Here is a 17,235-nt window from a genome sequence, read left to right on the forward strand (position 1 = left end):
TATATTTCATAAAAACGGAAAAAAAATATTTATGGATAAGAAAATTTAGCATAATTAGAATTTGCAAGTCAAATACGATAATGAAAATGATAAGCAGTTATGAAAAAAGAAAATAAACTAAAAAATTAAGAAAACTAAACAACGATTTCATTTCATTCTTTAAGATGGACGCGTGGCTTGAAAGAATGGAACGAAATACGTGATGAAAATATTTGTCTTTTAGCTTTGTAATTATTTAAAACAACAATTAACAACAGCTGTAAAAATCTTTACCTCTGTGTGGATGAATTATCTTCTGCTTATGCGGATAAATGCGATCAGTTTCTTACAGAGTAAAGGGACAATCAACATTCAGGTACTAAACATAAGAGCTTTGTTACTTTCAGTTATTTTCCTATATATTAGTTTAATTCAATTCCCTCTCGCTCCCTATACTTTAGAAATATTAGATTTGAAAGCAATAGGCATTCTTCGGGTTGATGACAAATAATCTTCTTTGGATGGACATATGTCGATGCTTTTGATAAATTTATCACAATATTTATTCCGAACTATTCTATCTCCCGCAATTATTCTGTAATTCAACTGCATGGTTTTCATTTTTCTTCTTATTGTTTGTGATTTTCGTGTTATTCCTGTGATGCATATTACGCGTTTTCTGCGAAACAGAGACACGGAATAACTGAAACATGAGTATTTTCTTTCATCAATTTTTATTTTTTCTCAGAATTAAATTTTTCCTCACCAAAGCCGGTTTATTTTCAGCAATAGAAATAGTAAAAGTTAAGGGTAATGATCTAGATAGAAAAGGATCCGAATTCTTTGACATATAAGAATGTGTGTTTTGTGATGATACTTTACAATGGAAATGCAAATTTTACCGAAAAGGATATATGTTTCTTGTGCGTTTTTCCAAGTTTGACGTAAATTTGAAAGTCAAATGAACGAAAATTAGACATGAAGCAGTCAGTTTTTAAATGATAAATCAATGATATTCACAGAGTAACGGACATACAGTTATCAAAAATAAAAGTTTACGATTCATTAAGAAATTGTAAAACAACAGAGGAAAAAGGAATTAAAGCAGTCTATCTGTGGGGAAAAAAATATCCCAAGTCTATTATTATTTTTACCTGAATATATAGATAGCGCATGCATAATGCATACAAATCTTTTTTTCTTATGTAATTTCTTTGATGATATGCCATGTAACAATTATTGCAAAGCGCAATTTCTCCTTCTATCTTCAACATGTGTAGAAACTAAAGCTGATTGGCTTTGAGAATAAAGAGACTAGTTAGACCTCAAAATTGCAACATTAACAGTTCTGTGAAGGTGTAGTCTGATCGTCCGGGTGAGTGTAGTCCTGAGAAGGACTGTTGTCGGTGGTAGTGACTGACGTTTCGACAACCTGTGCGGAAGTCATCATCAGAGTCAAGTGAATGATTGTTGTCAGTAGAATGTTCTTATTCCATTTCACACGAACTGGAATAAGAACATTCCGGGCTGCTTTTTGATTAGCAAATGCGTTATCCTAATATTAGTTTTTTCCTGAGTTATTCTTGTACAAGCGTTGTATTGTAAGGTTACTATACCGGCATTCCTTTTTCAACGAGAGAAAGGGTTAACTCTCTCAACAATATGAACACTTCATCAAGGAAACAGGTATCGAGAAAAACGAGATTAATCATTAATCGATTATCCAGAGTAAACTTTATTATAAGGGGAGGATCTTGTCCTTTCAATCTTGGTCCCAAACTACGTAGTGGACCGAATAAAATAATGAGCATTTTCTTGATATATTTCATTACCACAACCGAGTTAAAAAAGTAAATGTTTTAGAGTATGTTCTCAAAACAAGCAGGTATGTTCAAACCTCTGGTAAAATGTTTTATAGAAAAACAAACGTCAATGAATTCGGCGAAGATAAAACATAAATGAACATCATTTTCTCTTTGAATTAAAAAAAGAATGTTATTGCATTTCACTGTTCCAAAATCTACCTGAATTATAGTTACAAAATTTTTCTGGCTTGATGTAGACTTACAGTGAATGTTGGAGTGGCTCCAAGATAAGTAGCTCACCTTCAAATAACGACGAGTATCCAACATATTACTTCTGCGTTAACTGTTAATTATAAGACATTTAAGCTGGTGTTAATATAGAAGATCGTCAACGTGAGGAGTCAATCGATCACAACGTCTCTGAAATTAACGATGAAACGGTCACAACTGTCCATTAATCCAGAGCAAATAACTCTGATGTTTTGATAAATAAAAGAAACCCAAAGTCCTAATCATAGGCTTCGACGAGACGGGTACCCACTGCTTTGGGAATGATGGAGACATATTTACTAACACTTTGGAAAGGTGTACTTGGATAGAACTCTTAAACGAGCTCTAAACAACACAGTCTAAAATATCTCAGCCTTAAATTAGAATGTCTAGCTCAAAGCACGATTCATGTACAAGGATTCGGGAAATGGTCACGAAATTGAATATTTTGCATAGTTTTCATGTTGCATTAGCGATATTTTCCGAAGCGAATCGCTCAAATTTTTTTTAGGGGCTACGCTTCCCCCTTCCCCCCCCCCCCCCGTTCACCGCCTATGATATAAATTGTAATTATATTAAATTTCAAATTTGCGTTGACAACATTAATATTAACAACTGACGTTTACTGAAAGGATAGACACTTACGTTAAAAATCAAGGAAAATTAAGCATATCAACTTTATTTCTTCAGCAAGCAGCATTAGGACGGTATCTTCGATGGCCAAGTGGAGTTTCATCCTTGTTTTCTGTAAGCAATACAGATATTTACAGTCATTGCCTAACGTGTTAGGCGATTTGAAATAATTTTTTTCTAATGAGGGAGAGAGGAGGCCCCATAGGTAGGGTAGGCGGTGAGGAAGTGAATGGAGATAATGAATGGGATATCCGTCCAAGGAGGGTAATGAAGAGTTAAAGGATGTACGAAGATAGCTTCTGCTGAGGGATGAGTTAGAGACTACAACCTCTTGAGGATAACAGTGCAATGCAACTGAAACTAGGCTTGTGAAATGGGGTGCATTACTTCTAAGAAGATGTCCAAGACGACAACAGTGTCCCATCTGAGATCTAAGTAACGATCAGCAGTATATTTTGCTGACGCCTTCTATTTTTTGAGATTAAATTCAAGTGAAATAAAATTCATCCAAATTCAACAAAATCATCTCAATGAAATATACTTACACGTAAAAGCCAGTAATAAACAAAGTTTTAATTATCTTGCATACACCTTTTTCACAAGGAAACTACATGTACGGTCTTAATTCTAAATCGATGGCAAGTTTTTCAGTCGGAATCGGAGACTCATTTATAATGGCTACACGTTAAGCCTGGTGAGCTCCAGCCCTGATGTCTGTCGTGTTATTGAGCGAGATACTTTACAAAGCGTCTAAGCTTATGTTTTCCTTTTCCTTTTTCTTTTTATTACTGTGAATGCTGCGGAGGAATGTGTGGGTTTGTTAAAATCAATTTCCCTTTAAGTTTTTGGAATCGTCATTTGTTTTGTCCCAGCTCAAGCAAAGGTTGATCTCTGAGTACTGCCTCTCTCTCTCTCTCTCTCTCTCTCTCTCTCTCTCTCTCTCTCTCTCTCTCTATCTCTCTCTCTCTCTCTCTCTCTCTCTCTCTCTCTCTCTCCTATGCGGAGTATAAAATAAAGTAAATTGTATTTTTAATTACGTTTTTTTCCAATAGTCTAAAGTCTAATATATTGAGTCATTTTGCTCGCAGAACAGAGCTCGGATTGTATGCAAGCGCTTGTTTTTCGTAATGACACATTCTTCCTTTCGCTTGGTCGTTACATATCATTTAGAGTTTCTTTACGATAACCATTGGTTGTTTTTGTTACAACCAAACTAATTGGCTCGATACAGCTATTGCAGGTTTGTTGGAGAATTCTAGACAAGCACGAGTGTGGGAAAAAGTCCAAGAGTTTGATAAAGAACAAGTTCTTTCAGTCCCACAAGGACATTATGTGGAACTTAAGTTTATCATGCGCAGCCCGTATCCAGGACGATGTCTAAAGGGTTCTTATCTTGAGATTCGTGACGGTAGTGATCAGTCAGCCAATCTTCTTGGTGAATTCTGTGGCAATTTCAGAACTGAAGTAGTGCGATCTAGTGGACGATATATGCGGTTGAACTTTATTGAGAAAGCTTTCTATAATTTCACTGCAATCTATACTGGCAGATTACGCAATGAAACAGGTATGGATTTCCCTTCAATATAGATACGTTTATATATATATATATATATATATATATATACATATATGCATTATTTAATTGTAATTTCGCCTTCAATACGTTCAGGATTTTTTTATCATAGAAGTAATTACACCACCAAGTTAAATAGCTTTAAATCCGAGATGCAGACGGTCAGGCAGAGACATAGGAAGATGGAGAAGGGGATATGGAAAATTGGATTGTGATTGGATAATATTTTGTCAGGATTAAGATCATATTTCCGTATAATCTCTGAGTAATAGCGATTATTACCGACGGTTAAATGGCTGGCAAATCTGAGATACAAACTGACAGACAAAAGGACAAACAGAGGTCTTATGTTAATACGGTTTGCATAACACATCATGAATCGTGTCAAGATTAAATGTAGAGTGATATTTATTTTAATGTGCAAGTAAAATTGTTTCTTCTCCCATACTGTGTCTAAGGTTTAGTTGTTCTCTATACCATAATTATTCCAACAATTATTTTATTTTTCCTCTGAAACCCAATATAGTCAATCCAACCCTGGAACAGGCACCAAAAACGCAGTTTGTATTTTTGAACAGAGCTTCTAGCCTATGGTGCCCAGTGAAAGGTGCGCCGGCTCCATACATTGTATGGAGAAAATATGGTGTCGCTGTTCAAAATAGTACTAGCATAACATTTCAACTTAAAATAACATCGGAAAACAACGTAGATTACAGCTGCGAGGTACAAGGCGATGGAGAGATATTTAGAAGGAAAATCAGCCTCAGAGTTGAAGGTGAGGTCCCATTGCTTCGTAGAACTATTTCATTACTTTTCCTAACCGGATCGTGTAAACCTCCGTGAAGTTTTTATCCACTCAATTCTAACCTCGCAAAAAAGTTCGTGTTTCTGATCAAAGTCGGTTCTGACCTATAATTCATTTTTTGTAACCATGCTCGTCTCGTATGGGTAAATTACACCGTCACACTGAAGTGTTCAAGCGTAACCGTGGCAACTGCGATTTTATCTATTTGTTTACTTTAAATGAACTATTCTTCGTTTCCAAGACAAGTGACTAAATCCTTTCAAATTTTAAGCCTTTGATGTGCCAATCAAATCATCTTTACATTTCTTTATCTTTTTAGAGTGCCCAAAGCCGTGCGAATGTGACGTCTTTCAGCAAACTTTCATGGGTGTGGATTGTACTGGAAAACAACTGAATTCAGTTCCGTGGAAATTTCCACTTGCCATGGCAAAATTGTGAGTACGATTTTAAAGTTATCAACACCAAGAAAAGATTTATCTCGGGACTACCTCCCCACAAAATGCCTTATTCCAAAAGGAATCCCTTTCACGCTATTGTAAGCCTCGAGTCAATCAGGATAACCCCTGGATAATATATGATTTACGATGACGAATAGTCGATTCGTGAGAATTATTGATATGAAGGATGTTTCACACAGGATTCTCTTAAGATCTACAAGAGCGGGTCTGATCTTGAAAAAATTTCAGAGGGACTGGCTCAAGAATAAGCCTTACATGTGGTATTTAGTCACTTCACTTGATCCTATCCTAGAACTAGTAACACGCTTGTCCTGTGAAACAGTGCAAATCTAACTGTTAGCGTGTAGTGTAATAACAAAACAGAGAATGAAGGATTTTCTTGCTTGGGTCAAAGAGAGAGTGCAAAAAGTTGTTGAACCTAGCTAACAAGGAGTCTTAAATATACTTAGCTTCTAACTCTCAATTTAAACTGAGCAAAGGTTGTAACACGCACAAAGCTAAAAACGTTCTACATTACGTCACTAAGATAAAGGTGAAAAACATCAGCTTATCTTGTCTAGTCAAGTTTGTCTGCCGGCGCTGCTTTTCAAATTTAATTAGTTTGATAACTGACCAGTAATTGATGTAACTATCTTGAGGCCTGGAATACACAGCATTCTTTGTGTGAAGACTACCGGACTAGGAATATGTTCGTTGATCAGCTAAATTTGAACCATAATACAATTATTCAATACCAAAGGAAGTAAAAGAACGCCATTCATGAGAAGCACTACATAAGTCAATAGCTAGTTGGATACAATGAATATATGAGGTTCATATATTTTGAACTCCGGTACTAGATACGTATAACGCACGATCCTCGCAGTAGAGAGCCCTATTTAAGCAATAGCGAAAATCAGACCTGTAAAAAATCAGGCCTGTACGGGATTCGAACCACTGACCTCTGCGATACTAGTGCAGCGCTCTACCAATTGAGCTAACAAGCCAACTGGGAGCAGACCGTTAAGTTGATTCGTAATAAACCCGTGATGATAAATCAGATACAATGAATATCTGAAGTTCATATATTTTGAACTGCGGTATTAGATACGTATGATGCACGATCCTCGCAGTAGAGAGCGCTTTTTATGCTATAGCGAAAATCAGACCTGAAAAAAAAAAAATTAATAAATCAGGCCTGTACTGGAAGCAGGTCGTTAAGTTGATTCGTAATAAACCCGTGATGATAATCACGGGATATCATCCCGTGATTATCCCATCATTTATTACGAATCAACTTAACGGCTTGCTCCCAGTTGGCTTGTTAGCTCAATTGGTAGAGCGCTGCACTAGTATCGCAGAGGTCAGTGGTTCGAATGCCGTACAGGCCTGATTTTTTACTGGTCTGACTTTCGCTATTGCATAAATAGGGCTCTCTACTGGGAGGATCGTGCATCATACGTATCAATAGCTAGTGCTGCTCTTACCATATGTCTCAGAAAGTGGAAAAAGATCTGGAGGTAATGGCTAAAGAGAGTAGCCTAAGATCCAAGACACGGTCAAACACCACGTGCTCGTCATGAAAATCATGGTTTTTCCAGCCGTTAATCTTCCTTTAGTACCTAAGTGCAGTACAGGCTAGGAACTAAAACACTTTACATTAAGGTCTCATGGACGTTTTGACAATGACTCAATTGTTCTCGATTAGCTGCTTTCTGCTTTCTCATGTAATTTACACGTTTCTAACGATTCCTTAATAGGTTCTTAACCAACAACAATCTGAGGGACTTGCCCGAAGGCATCTTCAGTAACTATACCCAGCTGAGATTTCTGTAAGCCAAGACTCTTTTTTTATCGATCTGCTTGTTAAGGACAAAATCCGTAGTCGACACTTTTGTTATGATTTTTGATCGGAATGTGGGTAGCAGTGAACTAAAGGACTCCTCTCCAAGAAACCTACGATTGCAATGCTGAGCCTTTTTAGCTCCCAAAAATCATGACTAGCTCCTCCCAACCTTTACATGAACACCTTAAATAATATACCTGAATGGATTACTTCAGTCACTGTCAGTGACAATGACTGATGCGGGATCATGTAGTGTGATCATCCGGGTGAGGATAGTCCTAAGGCACTGTGGCGTATCTTTTTGCTTTTAATATTTGTACCGTTGCGAATGAACCCACTATTTAATGTCTTAGACAAAACTATACATAGATTGTGTGCAATTATTCCAAACATTTTCCTTTAGCAACTTTCTTGATAACTTACCCTCTCTCCTTCCCTTGAATCAGTATGGCCTTTGCTATAATGAGGACTGCACAAAATGACGATCTGATTATAGCTGCATGGTAATCCTACTTTGTCTACTACGGGCCTTTTCTTCAGATCGACAAGAAAACGTGTATTCTTTAAAAATGTTAATTTGTTAGCCGGTATACTTTATATCCTCACATCAGAACATGAGCGAAAGTGCAATGATTTGAGCATACAAATTTCTTGAACTTAGTTCACGAAAACAATGTTGTTAACACCACTTTGAATTATTTCTGGTAGGTTTGTACAAACAACCAGCTGAGGAAATTACCATCGGAAACTTTTTATAACAATACTCAGCTGACTGACTTGTAAATTTTGGAAGCCGCTATATTAAGTAAACGTCGTTAAATTCATCCCACCTCAGCGATAATATCATCAGATCTGAGCAGCGATTTTACAGCGACTTTAAAATTTTCCACAGACTTTTTCTAGTTTCCTTGATTTGCCACCTTCTCAATCACTACACTCCTAAATTTCGCATTTAAATACTTTTCCATGAAATTTCCTTGAAAAAAAAAATAAAGAAAAATAAAAACTGACCGGTCTGTTAGAAAGAAAACCCAGTAAAACAAAGAAAGGTTTACATATACATATATCGGAGTTAACGACAAAAAACCGCTGGAACAAGCTTTTGACATTGTCGAACGTTAGAACGGCATATTGAGTTATTTTCCCCACAACGTTTTAACGAAAAAAACGAAAACGTTCTCCTGAAATTGCAATACAAGGCACTGAAGGCGCCCTTGCAGGGCCCTTGTAATGCCATCACCACCCAGGTGGGAATATCTAATTTTTGGTTGCTTGCTTTTTTCCTAAATGACGAGTTTTGCCAGCGGTTTAGGATTAGTCACAAGATATTTTGTTGTATTGAGAAAGGTCGTATGAGCAATCCGTATCTTACTAGCAGTGAACAGGGCATTTTTAGTTGAGAAATTTGCTTGGACTAAACCCCAGCTCTCATCTGATAATATACTTACGATTATCATATAATTTTTAAATAGTCAGGAATATAACGAGGATTTTTTCACGGTCGTGTTCTAGGGTGAAAACTAATTTCAGGTGCTATTACCATCTCTTACTGAGATGATTTTTCCCGAGAAACTAACTGACATTTTTATTTCTCACGCGAAAATATTCTAGCCATAGACGAGTAAAGGTACATACTTTTCGATAGAATTTCACTTCTTTCGCAAAAGAGCCAAGGTCGCATTTGGTAATAATCATGGTTAGAAAAAAGCTATTCTGGAAAGTACAAACATCATAATAATAAAGTATTGCTCTTGTCTCACGATATGGTCACTTATAATGTGAATCATGACGTTACCACAGCATACTGCTTGTCTTCATCAGGTGATAAGGTTGTCTGGTTTCTGTTCTTCTTATAGAGCAGGATGCTCCGCTGTGATGAACAAGCACAGCCTTTTTTTACACAAACATTATGTTAGTAAATCCAGGACGACACCGATTTCTTTCAGTTCATTGGCCAATGGCTCAGAATGGTGAATGTTTTAAACGATATCCACGAACGATGAGCGAAAATGATTTATGGAGCTGACGGATGCGCCCGAAAATAGAAATTTATTGCTGTTTTAGTATCCTTGTTTCTTTTCCAAAACATTTTTAGCTTCTTAAAAGTACTTAATTGATTCATTTGTTGACAGGCGCTTGGACAACAATCACTTGGATGACTTGCCGAATGACATATTCAGTAACAATATGAACCTAGTAGAGTTGTAAGTCAAACGTTAAAAGAAAATGTTTCCTAAATCTAATCATAATGGCATTGTAATGGGGGGACAAGAAGGTATAACCAAGGAATATATGGGGTAGCTGTATCAGTTAAAGTATTACAATGATTAGACAGCGGAAGAAGTGGCAAAATGTAACATTTTTGATATATCAGTCTTAGAAGATCGGGCATCCACCGATGCAAAAGGCAAAGCTTTTAATTTATCTAAAAAGTAAGGGGGGTATAGTTATTGATTGTGCGGTAATTATCTACTTTAATGAAATCGGACTAATATTAAGACCTATTACGTAGCTCGCATATATATTAATCTATTCAAACACTTCTAAGCCTAATCAATTTCCTTTCGTGCATCGAAGTGGAGAAAGGGAGCGAGGTGAGAGGAGGCGGTGGCCACTAGAGGTTTACATGTATGTCTGCCTTCCTTGGGGAAAAGAATTGCTTCATTTTTCGCTTGACTTTCAATTTGCTGCAAAGCATGTGTTCGTTAGTTACACAAAATAAAGGCAGTTTTGTTAACGATGAGATTTCCACAAAAAAGATCGTTTGAGGTAGAAATAATTTGTCGTTGATCTGAGTTTTCACGAACTCGATAAAGTATGGCGATTGCATGCCGAGCAGACCCATTTGGGATGCATTTCCTCAGAGTCCTGCTCGATATTATTCTAAATTGAACCGAAAGTTCATTTTTGAATAACCTTTTGTCAGACAGTTCTTTGTCAGTCGACAGACTGTCCTCAAAAAAGAGGTATAATCATCCATAGCCTGAAACGGAAAACAAAAGGACCTTTAAGAATGCTTAGAAAATCGATAGCTGGAAGAAACAAAGACGCCATAACGGCCTGAGACAAGAAGTCGCAAAAATAAGGGCCTTACACCTGGACTATATACCAAAATGCACTCGACTTCTGTTTTGATAAATTTAAAGCACATATATCGAGGTTTACTGCTATATCTCTCTTTTTTCCAAAAGAAAAATCGTACAGACATCAGATTTTAAATAATAATAATAATAATAATAATAATAATAATAATAAGAACGGTTTATTCACAGTATATCCACATAAAAGGTGTGGCTCTTCATCTGTGAAGGCCTACGATACTAATATTTAATATTAAAACTAGATTATAATAAATAACTAAATTGTAATAAAAACTATACATGAAAGTAAATATGTAGAATATATTGGTTAGTGGTGGGGGTTGTTTCTATATCTTTACAAGGAAGACAAAGCGCGCGCCTTTAAGAACGCCTAGCAGAGCCTACAGGATTCTTTAAAATCTGTGCAATTCCTTATATTTGCGGACAATTCTTTAAAAATCATGGCTGCTGAATGCTGAAAGGTGCCTTGTACAAATGGAACATAAAGCCTTGGAGCAACACTGGAACGGAGATGCCTGACGGGTTTAAAGACTTGCAAATTTAAATGGGAGGGCCAGTTATCAGAATGCAGTGCTTTAAGAATAGTCTTTAGTAGCGAGTAGTCCCTTAGCTCCAGGATAGGTAGCCAGCCAAGATCCAAAATGGTAGATATACTGTTTACATATTTACAAGTGATGAAACTAGTCATAGCGAACTGGAGCCTTTGTATAAAGGCTGATAGTTTCGAAAGAAACTTTTTGGGGCTGCGTCGGTGGGAGTAACGAAATAATTTGGTTATATCAACAAAGTTGAAATGGTAAATTGGCCACGGTAACGATTACAAAAGCTGACGTTTCGAGCGTTAGCCCTTCGTCGGAGCGAATGACGAAGGGCTAACGCTCGAAACGTCAGCTTTTGTAATCGTTACGGTGGCCAATTTACCATTTCACCTTTGTTGACATATCCAAATTATTTTGGAGCCTTTGTAGTCTAGCTGAGAGGAACTTTGGTAGTGGATAAAAAACAATATCACAGTAGCCTATTTTAGACAGAATTAATGTTTCTACCAAATGTTTCCGTAGTTTAAAATTAGTAAAGTTCCTTATTTTGCTTAAGGTTCTCAGAGTCGCATAACAGGATTTAAGAATAGAGCTGATATGAGATTCCCATTTAAGATTCGAGTCAATGTGTACTCCCAAGAGTTTTGTAACATTTATACTTTCCAGTGGTTTACCGGAGATTTCTAATCCCAACTCCAGATTTCCGAGAGAATGTACATGAGCCATCTGTGGAGTTGTGATAAGAACGGCCTTGGTTTTCTTAGAATTTAGGGCCATGTTTGAATCATTTGACCAGGCGCCGAGGCCTGCCATGGTTGCATTCATGCTTTCCGCTTGAGATGTGATCTGTGGTGTAGAACAGCTAGAGTATAATGCTGTATCGTCGGCATATTGGAAACTTTTTATTGTAGGTGGAAGAATATCTTGAAGATCCGCGACGTAGAGATTGAACAACATCGGTCCAAGGATTGAGCCTTGGGGGATTCCAAATTTGGAGAGCACGGGTGACGATTTGCGAACATCAATTTGAACGTAATGTCTCCTGCCGCACAGGTAATTAGCCAGCCATTCGAAGACATACTTTGAAAAACCGAGGTGATGCAACTTGGTTATCACCGTTTTAAAACAAACGGTATCAAATGCTTTCAAAAAGTCTGCTAGTACCATAAGAGTTAACTCTTTCCTTTTCATGGTACTCAATAGGTCGTCCCTTATACCTAAGAGTACAGTAGAGGTCGAAGGCCCCTTACGAAAGCTCGAGATAGTGTCTCTAAGGAGAGATTCTCTAATGCAGAAATCAGTCATTTGAGAAGCAAAAAGCTTCTCAAATACCTTAGAAAGTACGGGAAGAATCGACACTGGACGCAAGTGACCTTCCGAGACAGGTGTGTCAACTTTTGAAATGGGGCTGATACGCGCGAGTTTTCAGGCATGCGGGAAGTACAACTTTGAAATACAGTTATTGGTGATAGTTGTGAGTGGTCCGGCCAAGTATCTAGCTACCAGCTTTACAAACCGGGCAGGCAATTGGTCGGGTCTAGTCGAACAGTCAGTATGCAGTTGTTTTAAGGGTTCGCAGGACTTCTCTTTGTGTAACACTTTCTAGGTGGAGGGCGCCCTCTTTATCCGTAAGATCGCAGATGAACTGGAAGAGTTCATCTTGGTTGGTCAATTCAACATCAAGCGTTTTCCTTGCGGTCGTAGCAAAATGAAGATTAAGCTTGTCTGGGTCGAACCTTAAAAGCTGTCGACAGGGGTGGAGTACGCGGTGAACCATGCGCCAGACTTCCTTAGACTTGTTGGAAAGCAAAGCCTTTTCCATGCAAGCTTTACGAGCTTTGAGTATAGCGCTCTTTATTTTATTTCGCACTTCTCGGAAAGCAGACCAAGAAGATTCTAAATTTGACTGATGCGCTTCTCGCCTTAGTTTGTCTCGTTGTGACTGGAGGTTAAGTATTGTTTCGTTATCCATCCACGGGGCGGGAGGACGTGTCACACGGCACCTTCTGAGGGGTACGTGCCTTTCAAGGCAGTCGTTAAACAAGGTTTTGAGAGTCTCTAATTGATCGTCACATAATAGTGATGGCGTGTGTGTCCTCAACCGTCCCAAATACGTCATCGCACCTCGACTTTAAATGGGATGATTTCTCCTACACATTTCGAGACCTTTCAGCCGACGCCATTCAAACTGCCATTGACGCCAAGCTCACTCTGTGCTAAAACAAGTGAACAGGGTCCCAAGGGCCATAAACATCTGAGACGAAAATGCTAGACTAAAATGTGGGGCTAGCTTAAGCTTTTTTTCGAACTTAAGTTGGAATGTGACGCCTTGTTTCACGAGGTCATGATATAGACAACACTATCTATGGCCTGGACTGATTTTCTCGGGCTTAAAAAGGTGGAACGTATTTTCACTGCGCATGTTGAAGAAGTCATATCTCAAAGGAAGGAATTTATCTATGCCCCGTGCGGCCCCGCTTGCGCAATCCCATTGAAAACCATAGTGTAAGCTGACGTGTGAGAAAGCGTCTAATTGGGTAAGTGAAGTAGTTCAATTCGCAGATCTCCCCCAGGCCACAGGCATGCTATGCCGCTTTCACATTGATTACTTACTTCCTAGGAGCACTGGTCGACATCCAGGTTCTACTAGGGCTACTGGAAAATGCAATATCTCAAGTACTTATTCCTGTGAGAACAGAGCTCAGGTGTTATCAGTTAGATAGGGACATCCTTGAGATCCCAGTCCGCCTGGGAGGCCTGTGCTATGGAAACCTAAGCCGGTAAACAAATCGGAAGTACGCTTCATCAGTCAAAGTGACAACGCCCCTCGTTAGGCATATCACTCCTCAAACACACCAGCCACAAGATGAGTCTTTAGTTGAGTTGGCAAAAAACGTAGTCAATTGCGAAACAACAGAAGAACTCAAATACAGAACAAAGAGAACTAGAGCGAGGGCGCTGCCAGAGATTAAGCCACCGCCTGGAATGCTATTGCTACATGTACTTACAGTACCCAGTTTATCATCGAGCTCAAGAACAGTTTGCATGAAACACAGGAGGAACTTTTCCATATGCTAACTTTAAAGTTTCGCGGATAGTTCATCGGATTATTCAACCTGAAGTTCAGCTTCCTTATTTAAAACGCAGTCTCGGTGATGGTTATAGAAACCGCAGAAAACAAACTTTCGTATGAATTTGGTTGTTTGAGCCCTCTTCTACAAAGTACATATGTTGGCAAGTAGCTACAGCAAATTGGGATTAAAAGTGAAAGCGTTGGACAAGTAGGCGGTTTATGGTCATTTTTCTCATTATTTCGCTCTCTTTTCTCGGAGGATCTTCAAATTCTCCGTCGATGGACTTAAAAAGTACCCGCATACTTTCTCGCTCTCCCAGGACCTTTAGTTACAAAAAATCATTTTCGAAATCTGTTCACGCAGCCATAATATTGGCTCGTCACTACACGACAACACATTTGCAAATTTGTACAACTCTTCTGAATAAACTTGAAATTCTAAATTTGAACCGAATACTTATTTTTCTAAGTTTATAGTTCAGAACTCAGAGCAATAAACCGAGTTTAGGATGGGATGTTCCCGAACATTTGTACTGTACAGTTCTACAAAACGAAATTCTTGATACAACTTTTTCGCATGTCAATCAGCAAGAACTCAAAAATACCATTAAACGGATCTCCTGGATGTATAATTCCTTGCACCCCTTGAGCGTTTATCGGATTTTAAACTGCTGTATTTCGTCTAAGTATTTAGATTCCACTGTGTATAATTTTTAGCGCTTAATTTTCATTTTTGCAGTTTAGGCGGTCGGAAGTAGTATTTACTTCCGGCCGTTTTCATTAAGATTATGTCGCGTGAAAACAAATTTGGTAAACCTCTCGCACAGTAAAAGTGGAGAATTCAACATCTAGAGTTCAGAGTGCCTTTTTAATTAAAAAGATTGGAGACAAAGAGCAAACGGCTAAGTGGTTGTCTAAATTTTAATCTAAAGTTGACAAGAACCAGCAGAAGTAAACTTACTTGTACATCGCTGATGAGTCCTTCTTCTGCAGTCGAGCAAACGCCCGCGGGATTTTCGCATCTCCTCGCAAGAAATTGAATTTGGAGGACAGGATAGAGATCGATATTTTTTTTATAATCTGGAGTATGGAATTACTTTTCTGACAAACAGGTGGTGAGCAGTGCAAGAAAAAGTGCATTTATAGCTACTTAAAGGTCCATTATTTTCGAAATATTTTACTTTTCATCAAACACATTCTCTAAGTTGTCGATAACGAATTCTTAGAACAAAAAATGATGTTAAAATTCGATAGCGATCTAATTCGTCGGACTAGAAAGGCTTTGTTTTTTTTTGGTCCCGCGCTATACCAAATGAGGTCGTGGCTCGAACTGTCATGTATGAATCATATAGTGTCACGCGTGACCCAATGTCGTTGCGAGGTTCTGTCAAAAATATATTGTTTGAAGGCAGTATATAACACGAATTTAAGGCGAACATGGATCCAACAAAGACCACAAACTTTGACGGCCACTGGGGCAGAGGAAGCGAAGTTAAGGGGTTTTTAATCATTTCAACAATGATTTCGGTAAACAGATACAACCAAAAGCTAACGATAAAAGTCCGTCGTTTCGGCGACATCTTGGGCCATTGTTGAGGAAAACTAAATTAAATATGCGATTTAAAGAGTAACTAAGAATCCAGAGTCACTAATTTGCATAGGCCAGCCAAAAACCTTGGCGCGAATTGAGTCTGATTCCACGTTCAAACGCGGTCGTAGTTGTTTAACGAGTAACATCTCATTAACAAGACAATCAAACTCGTTATGGCATTTTTTCAACACCGGATGACTTTCACAATTGTTCTAAGGTGGTGCTTCCCATGATTGAGAGGAACTATTCAGGAGAGAAGGGGGAAAACGACGACCATTTCTCAATTGTACTTTATAAAATTAGGAAGAAAAGTGACAGTGACACAAATCTGAGAGATAGTTTGTTTAGGTAACTGTAATATTTGATAGGTGAATCAATAGACACCAGATTTAATTGGAATGGAATAATTATAGAGTTTTTAAAATCGCCCATGTGGACTCATCATAACGTCTTATTTGGCGTATCTATAAATGTCCTCTATTTACCCTCATTGCATACCTTTTAAAGAAGAAAATTTCGTTTTCCTGGAAACTGAAAAGTTGTGTAAGCGATCTTTAAAGAGCCGGGTTTAGGATATTCAAGAACAAATATAACTTTGACATCTCGTTGCAATGACTACTAAGTCACTTCTGAAACACAACTAAACGGGGCGACGTTCTTGACCCAGTTTATTACAAGTACTTTTGATACGCACACTGTTATCAGTGGAAGTTTCCTTCCTCTCGCTAAATCACCCTAATAACTTCTCAACAAGACTTATGACAGCTTTTAGCTGAGTTTTTATATCGAGTTCGAGCTGACTTTAGACCAAGACAAGGCCACAAAACATTGAAAAGTATGGCGTTACAGGCAGATAGCGACAGCAGCATATCGGTTCCAAGCCTCAAACACCGCAGCAATCTTCACTTCACCTCTAATGCTTCAGTTCCTCCAAGGCCAGATCTTCGTAAAGATCTAACAAAATTTACATTCGATTTACACTGAAAGCTGGAAGATTATCGCTTTTCATCACGTGTATCAGGCCAGAAGCCTTCGATATCCACTCTGGTTTAACTTTTATCTCCAATGAAGAGAAAAGTAGGACCGATAAAGTCTTGTAGTTTTCAAATAGTCACTGCTTGGCTGGCAAGACGAACTCAATTTACGAAAGGCTAAACAGATTTCATAAGAGAGCAAGACCGTTGTTGAGCAAAACACATCAAGCCAAATAATATGAAGTTCGAAATGAATTAAAGCGAAGCGCCATTTGTTGGACGTGTAATTACGAAGAAGCAAAGGATAGGCAGATCCAAGAAAAGCTGACACAATATTCAAGATGCAGCGACCTACAGATGTGCTAGCAGTGCAGGGATTTATAGGGCTACTGAAGTACCTGTTTAGATTCCTACAAACGTTTTAGAAATGTGACAACCACTACGTTGCCTGACACACAAGAATGGCGAGTGGATCTGAATGTAATAGTAGAAAAAGGCTTTCGAAAAGATCAAAATGAAGATGCTGTCTCCAAAAAACGGTACTTCAGCTAAGGTGACCCAAAAGAGGGCCAAGGAAACGTGTCTAAGGACGGAGTTGGCTTTTTACTG

At 38.2% G+C, this 17,235-nt stretch overlaps 1 protein-coding gene across 4 annotated transcripts in view; it reads left to right on the forward strand.

Annotated features, from left to right (window-relative positions):
• The window catches only part of LOC111344858 (hemicentin-1-like), a 38,134-nt gene that overhangs the window by 1,260 nt on the left and 19,639 nt on the right, over positions 1-17,235 (forward strand). Inside the window, exons 1-7 of one of the 4 annotated variants that reach the window (XM_088760601.1) lie at positions 1-355; positions 2,745-2,801; positions 3,919-4,251; positions 4,787-5,035; positions 5,385-5,499; positions 7,263-7,334; positions 9,481-9,552. The exon at positions 1-355 is cut by the window's left edge and continues 1,260 nt beyond it. In XM_088760601.1, coding sequence (XP_088616727.1) covers positions 2,771-2,801; positions 3,919-4,251; positions 4,787-5,035; positions 5,385-5,499; positions 7,263-7,334; positions 9,481-9,552 — 872 coding nt within the window. In that variant the 5' untranslated portion in view covers positions 1-355; positions 2,745-2,770. The remainder of the gene's footprint in view (positions 356-2,744; positions 2,802-3,918; positions 4,252-4,786; positions 5,036-5,384; positions 5,500-7,262; positions 7,335-9,480; positions 9,553-17,235) is intronic. The other 3 variants (XM_088760607.1, XM_088760617.1, XM_088760614.1) reach the window with 3 other exon arrangements.

Source organism: Stylophora pistillata, chromosome 1 (genome assembly GCF_964205215.1).
Source record: "Stylophora pistillata chromosome 1, jaStyPist1.2, whole genome shotgun sequence".
Lineage (NCBI taxonomy): Eukaryota > Metazoa > Cnidaria > Anthozoa > Scleractinia > Pocilloporidae > Stylophora > Stylophora pistillata.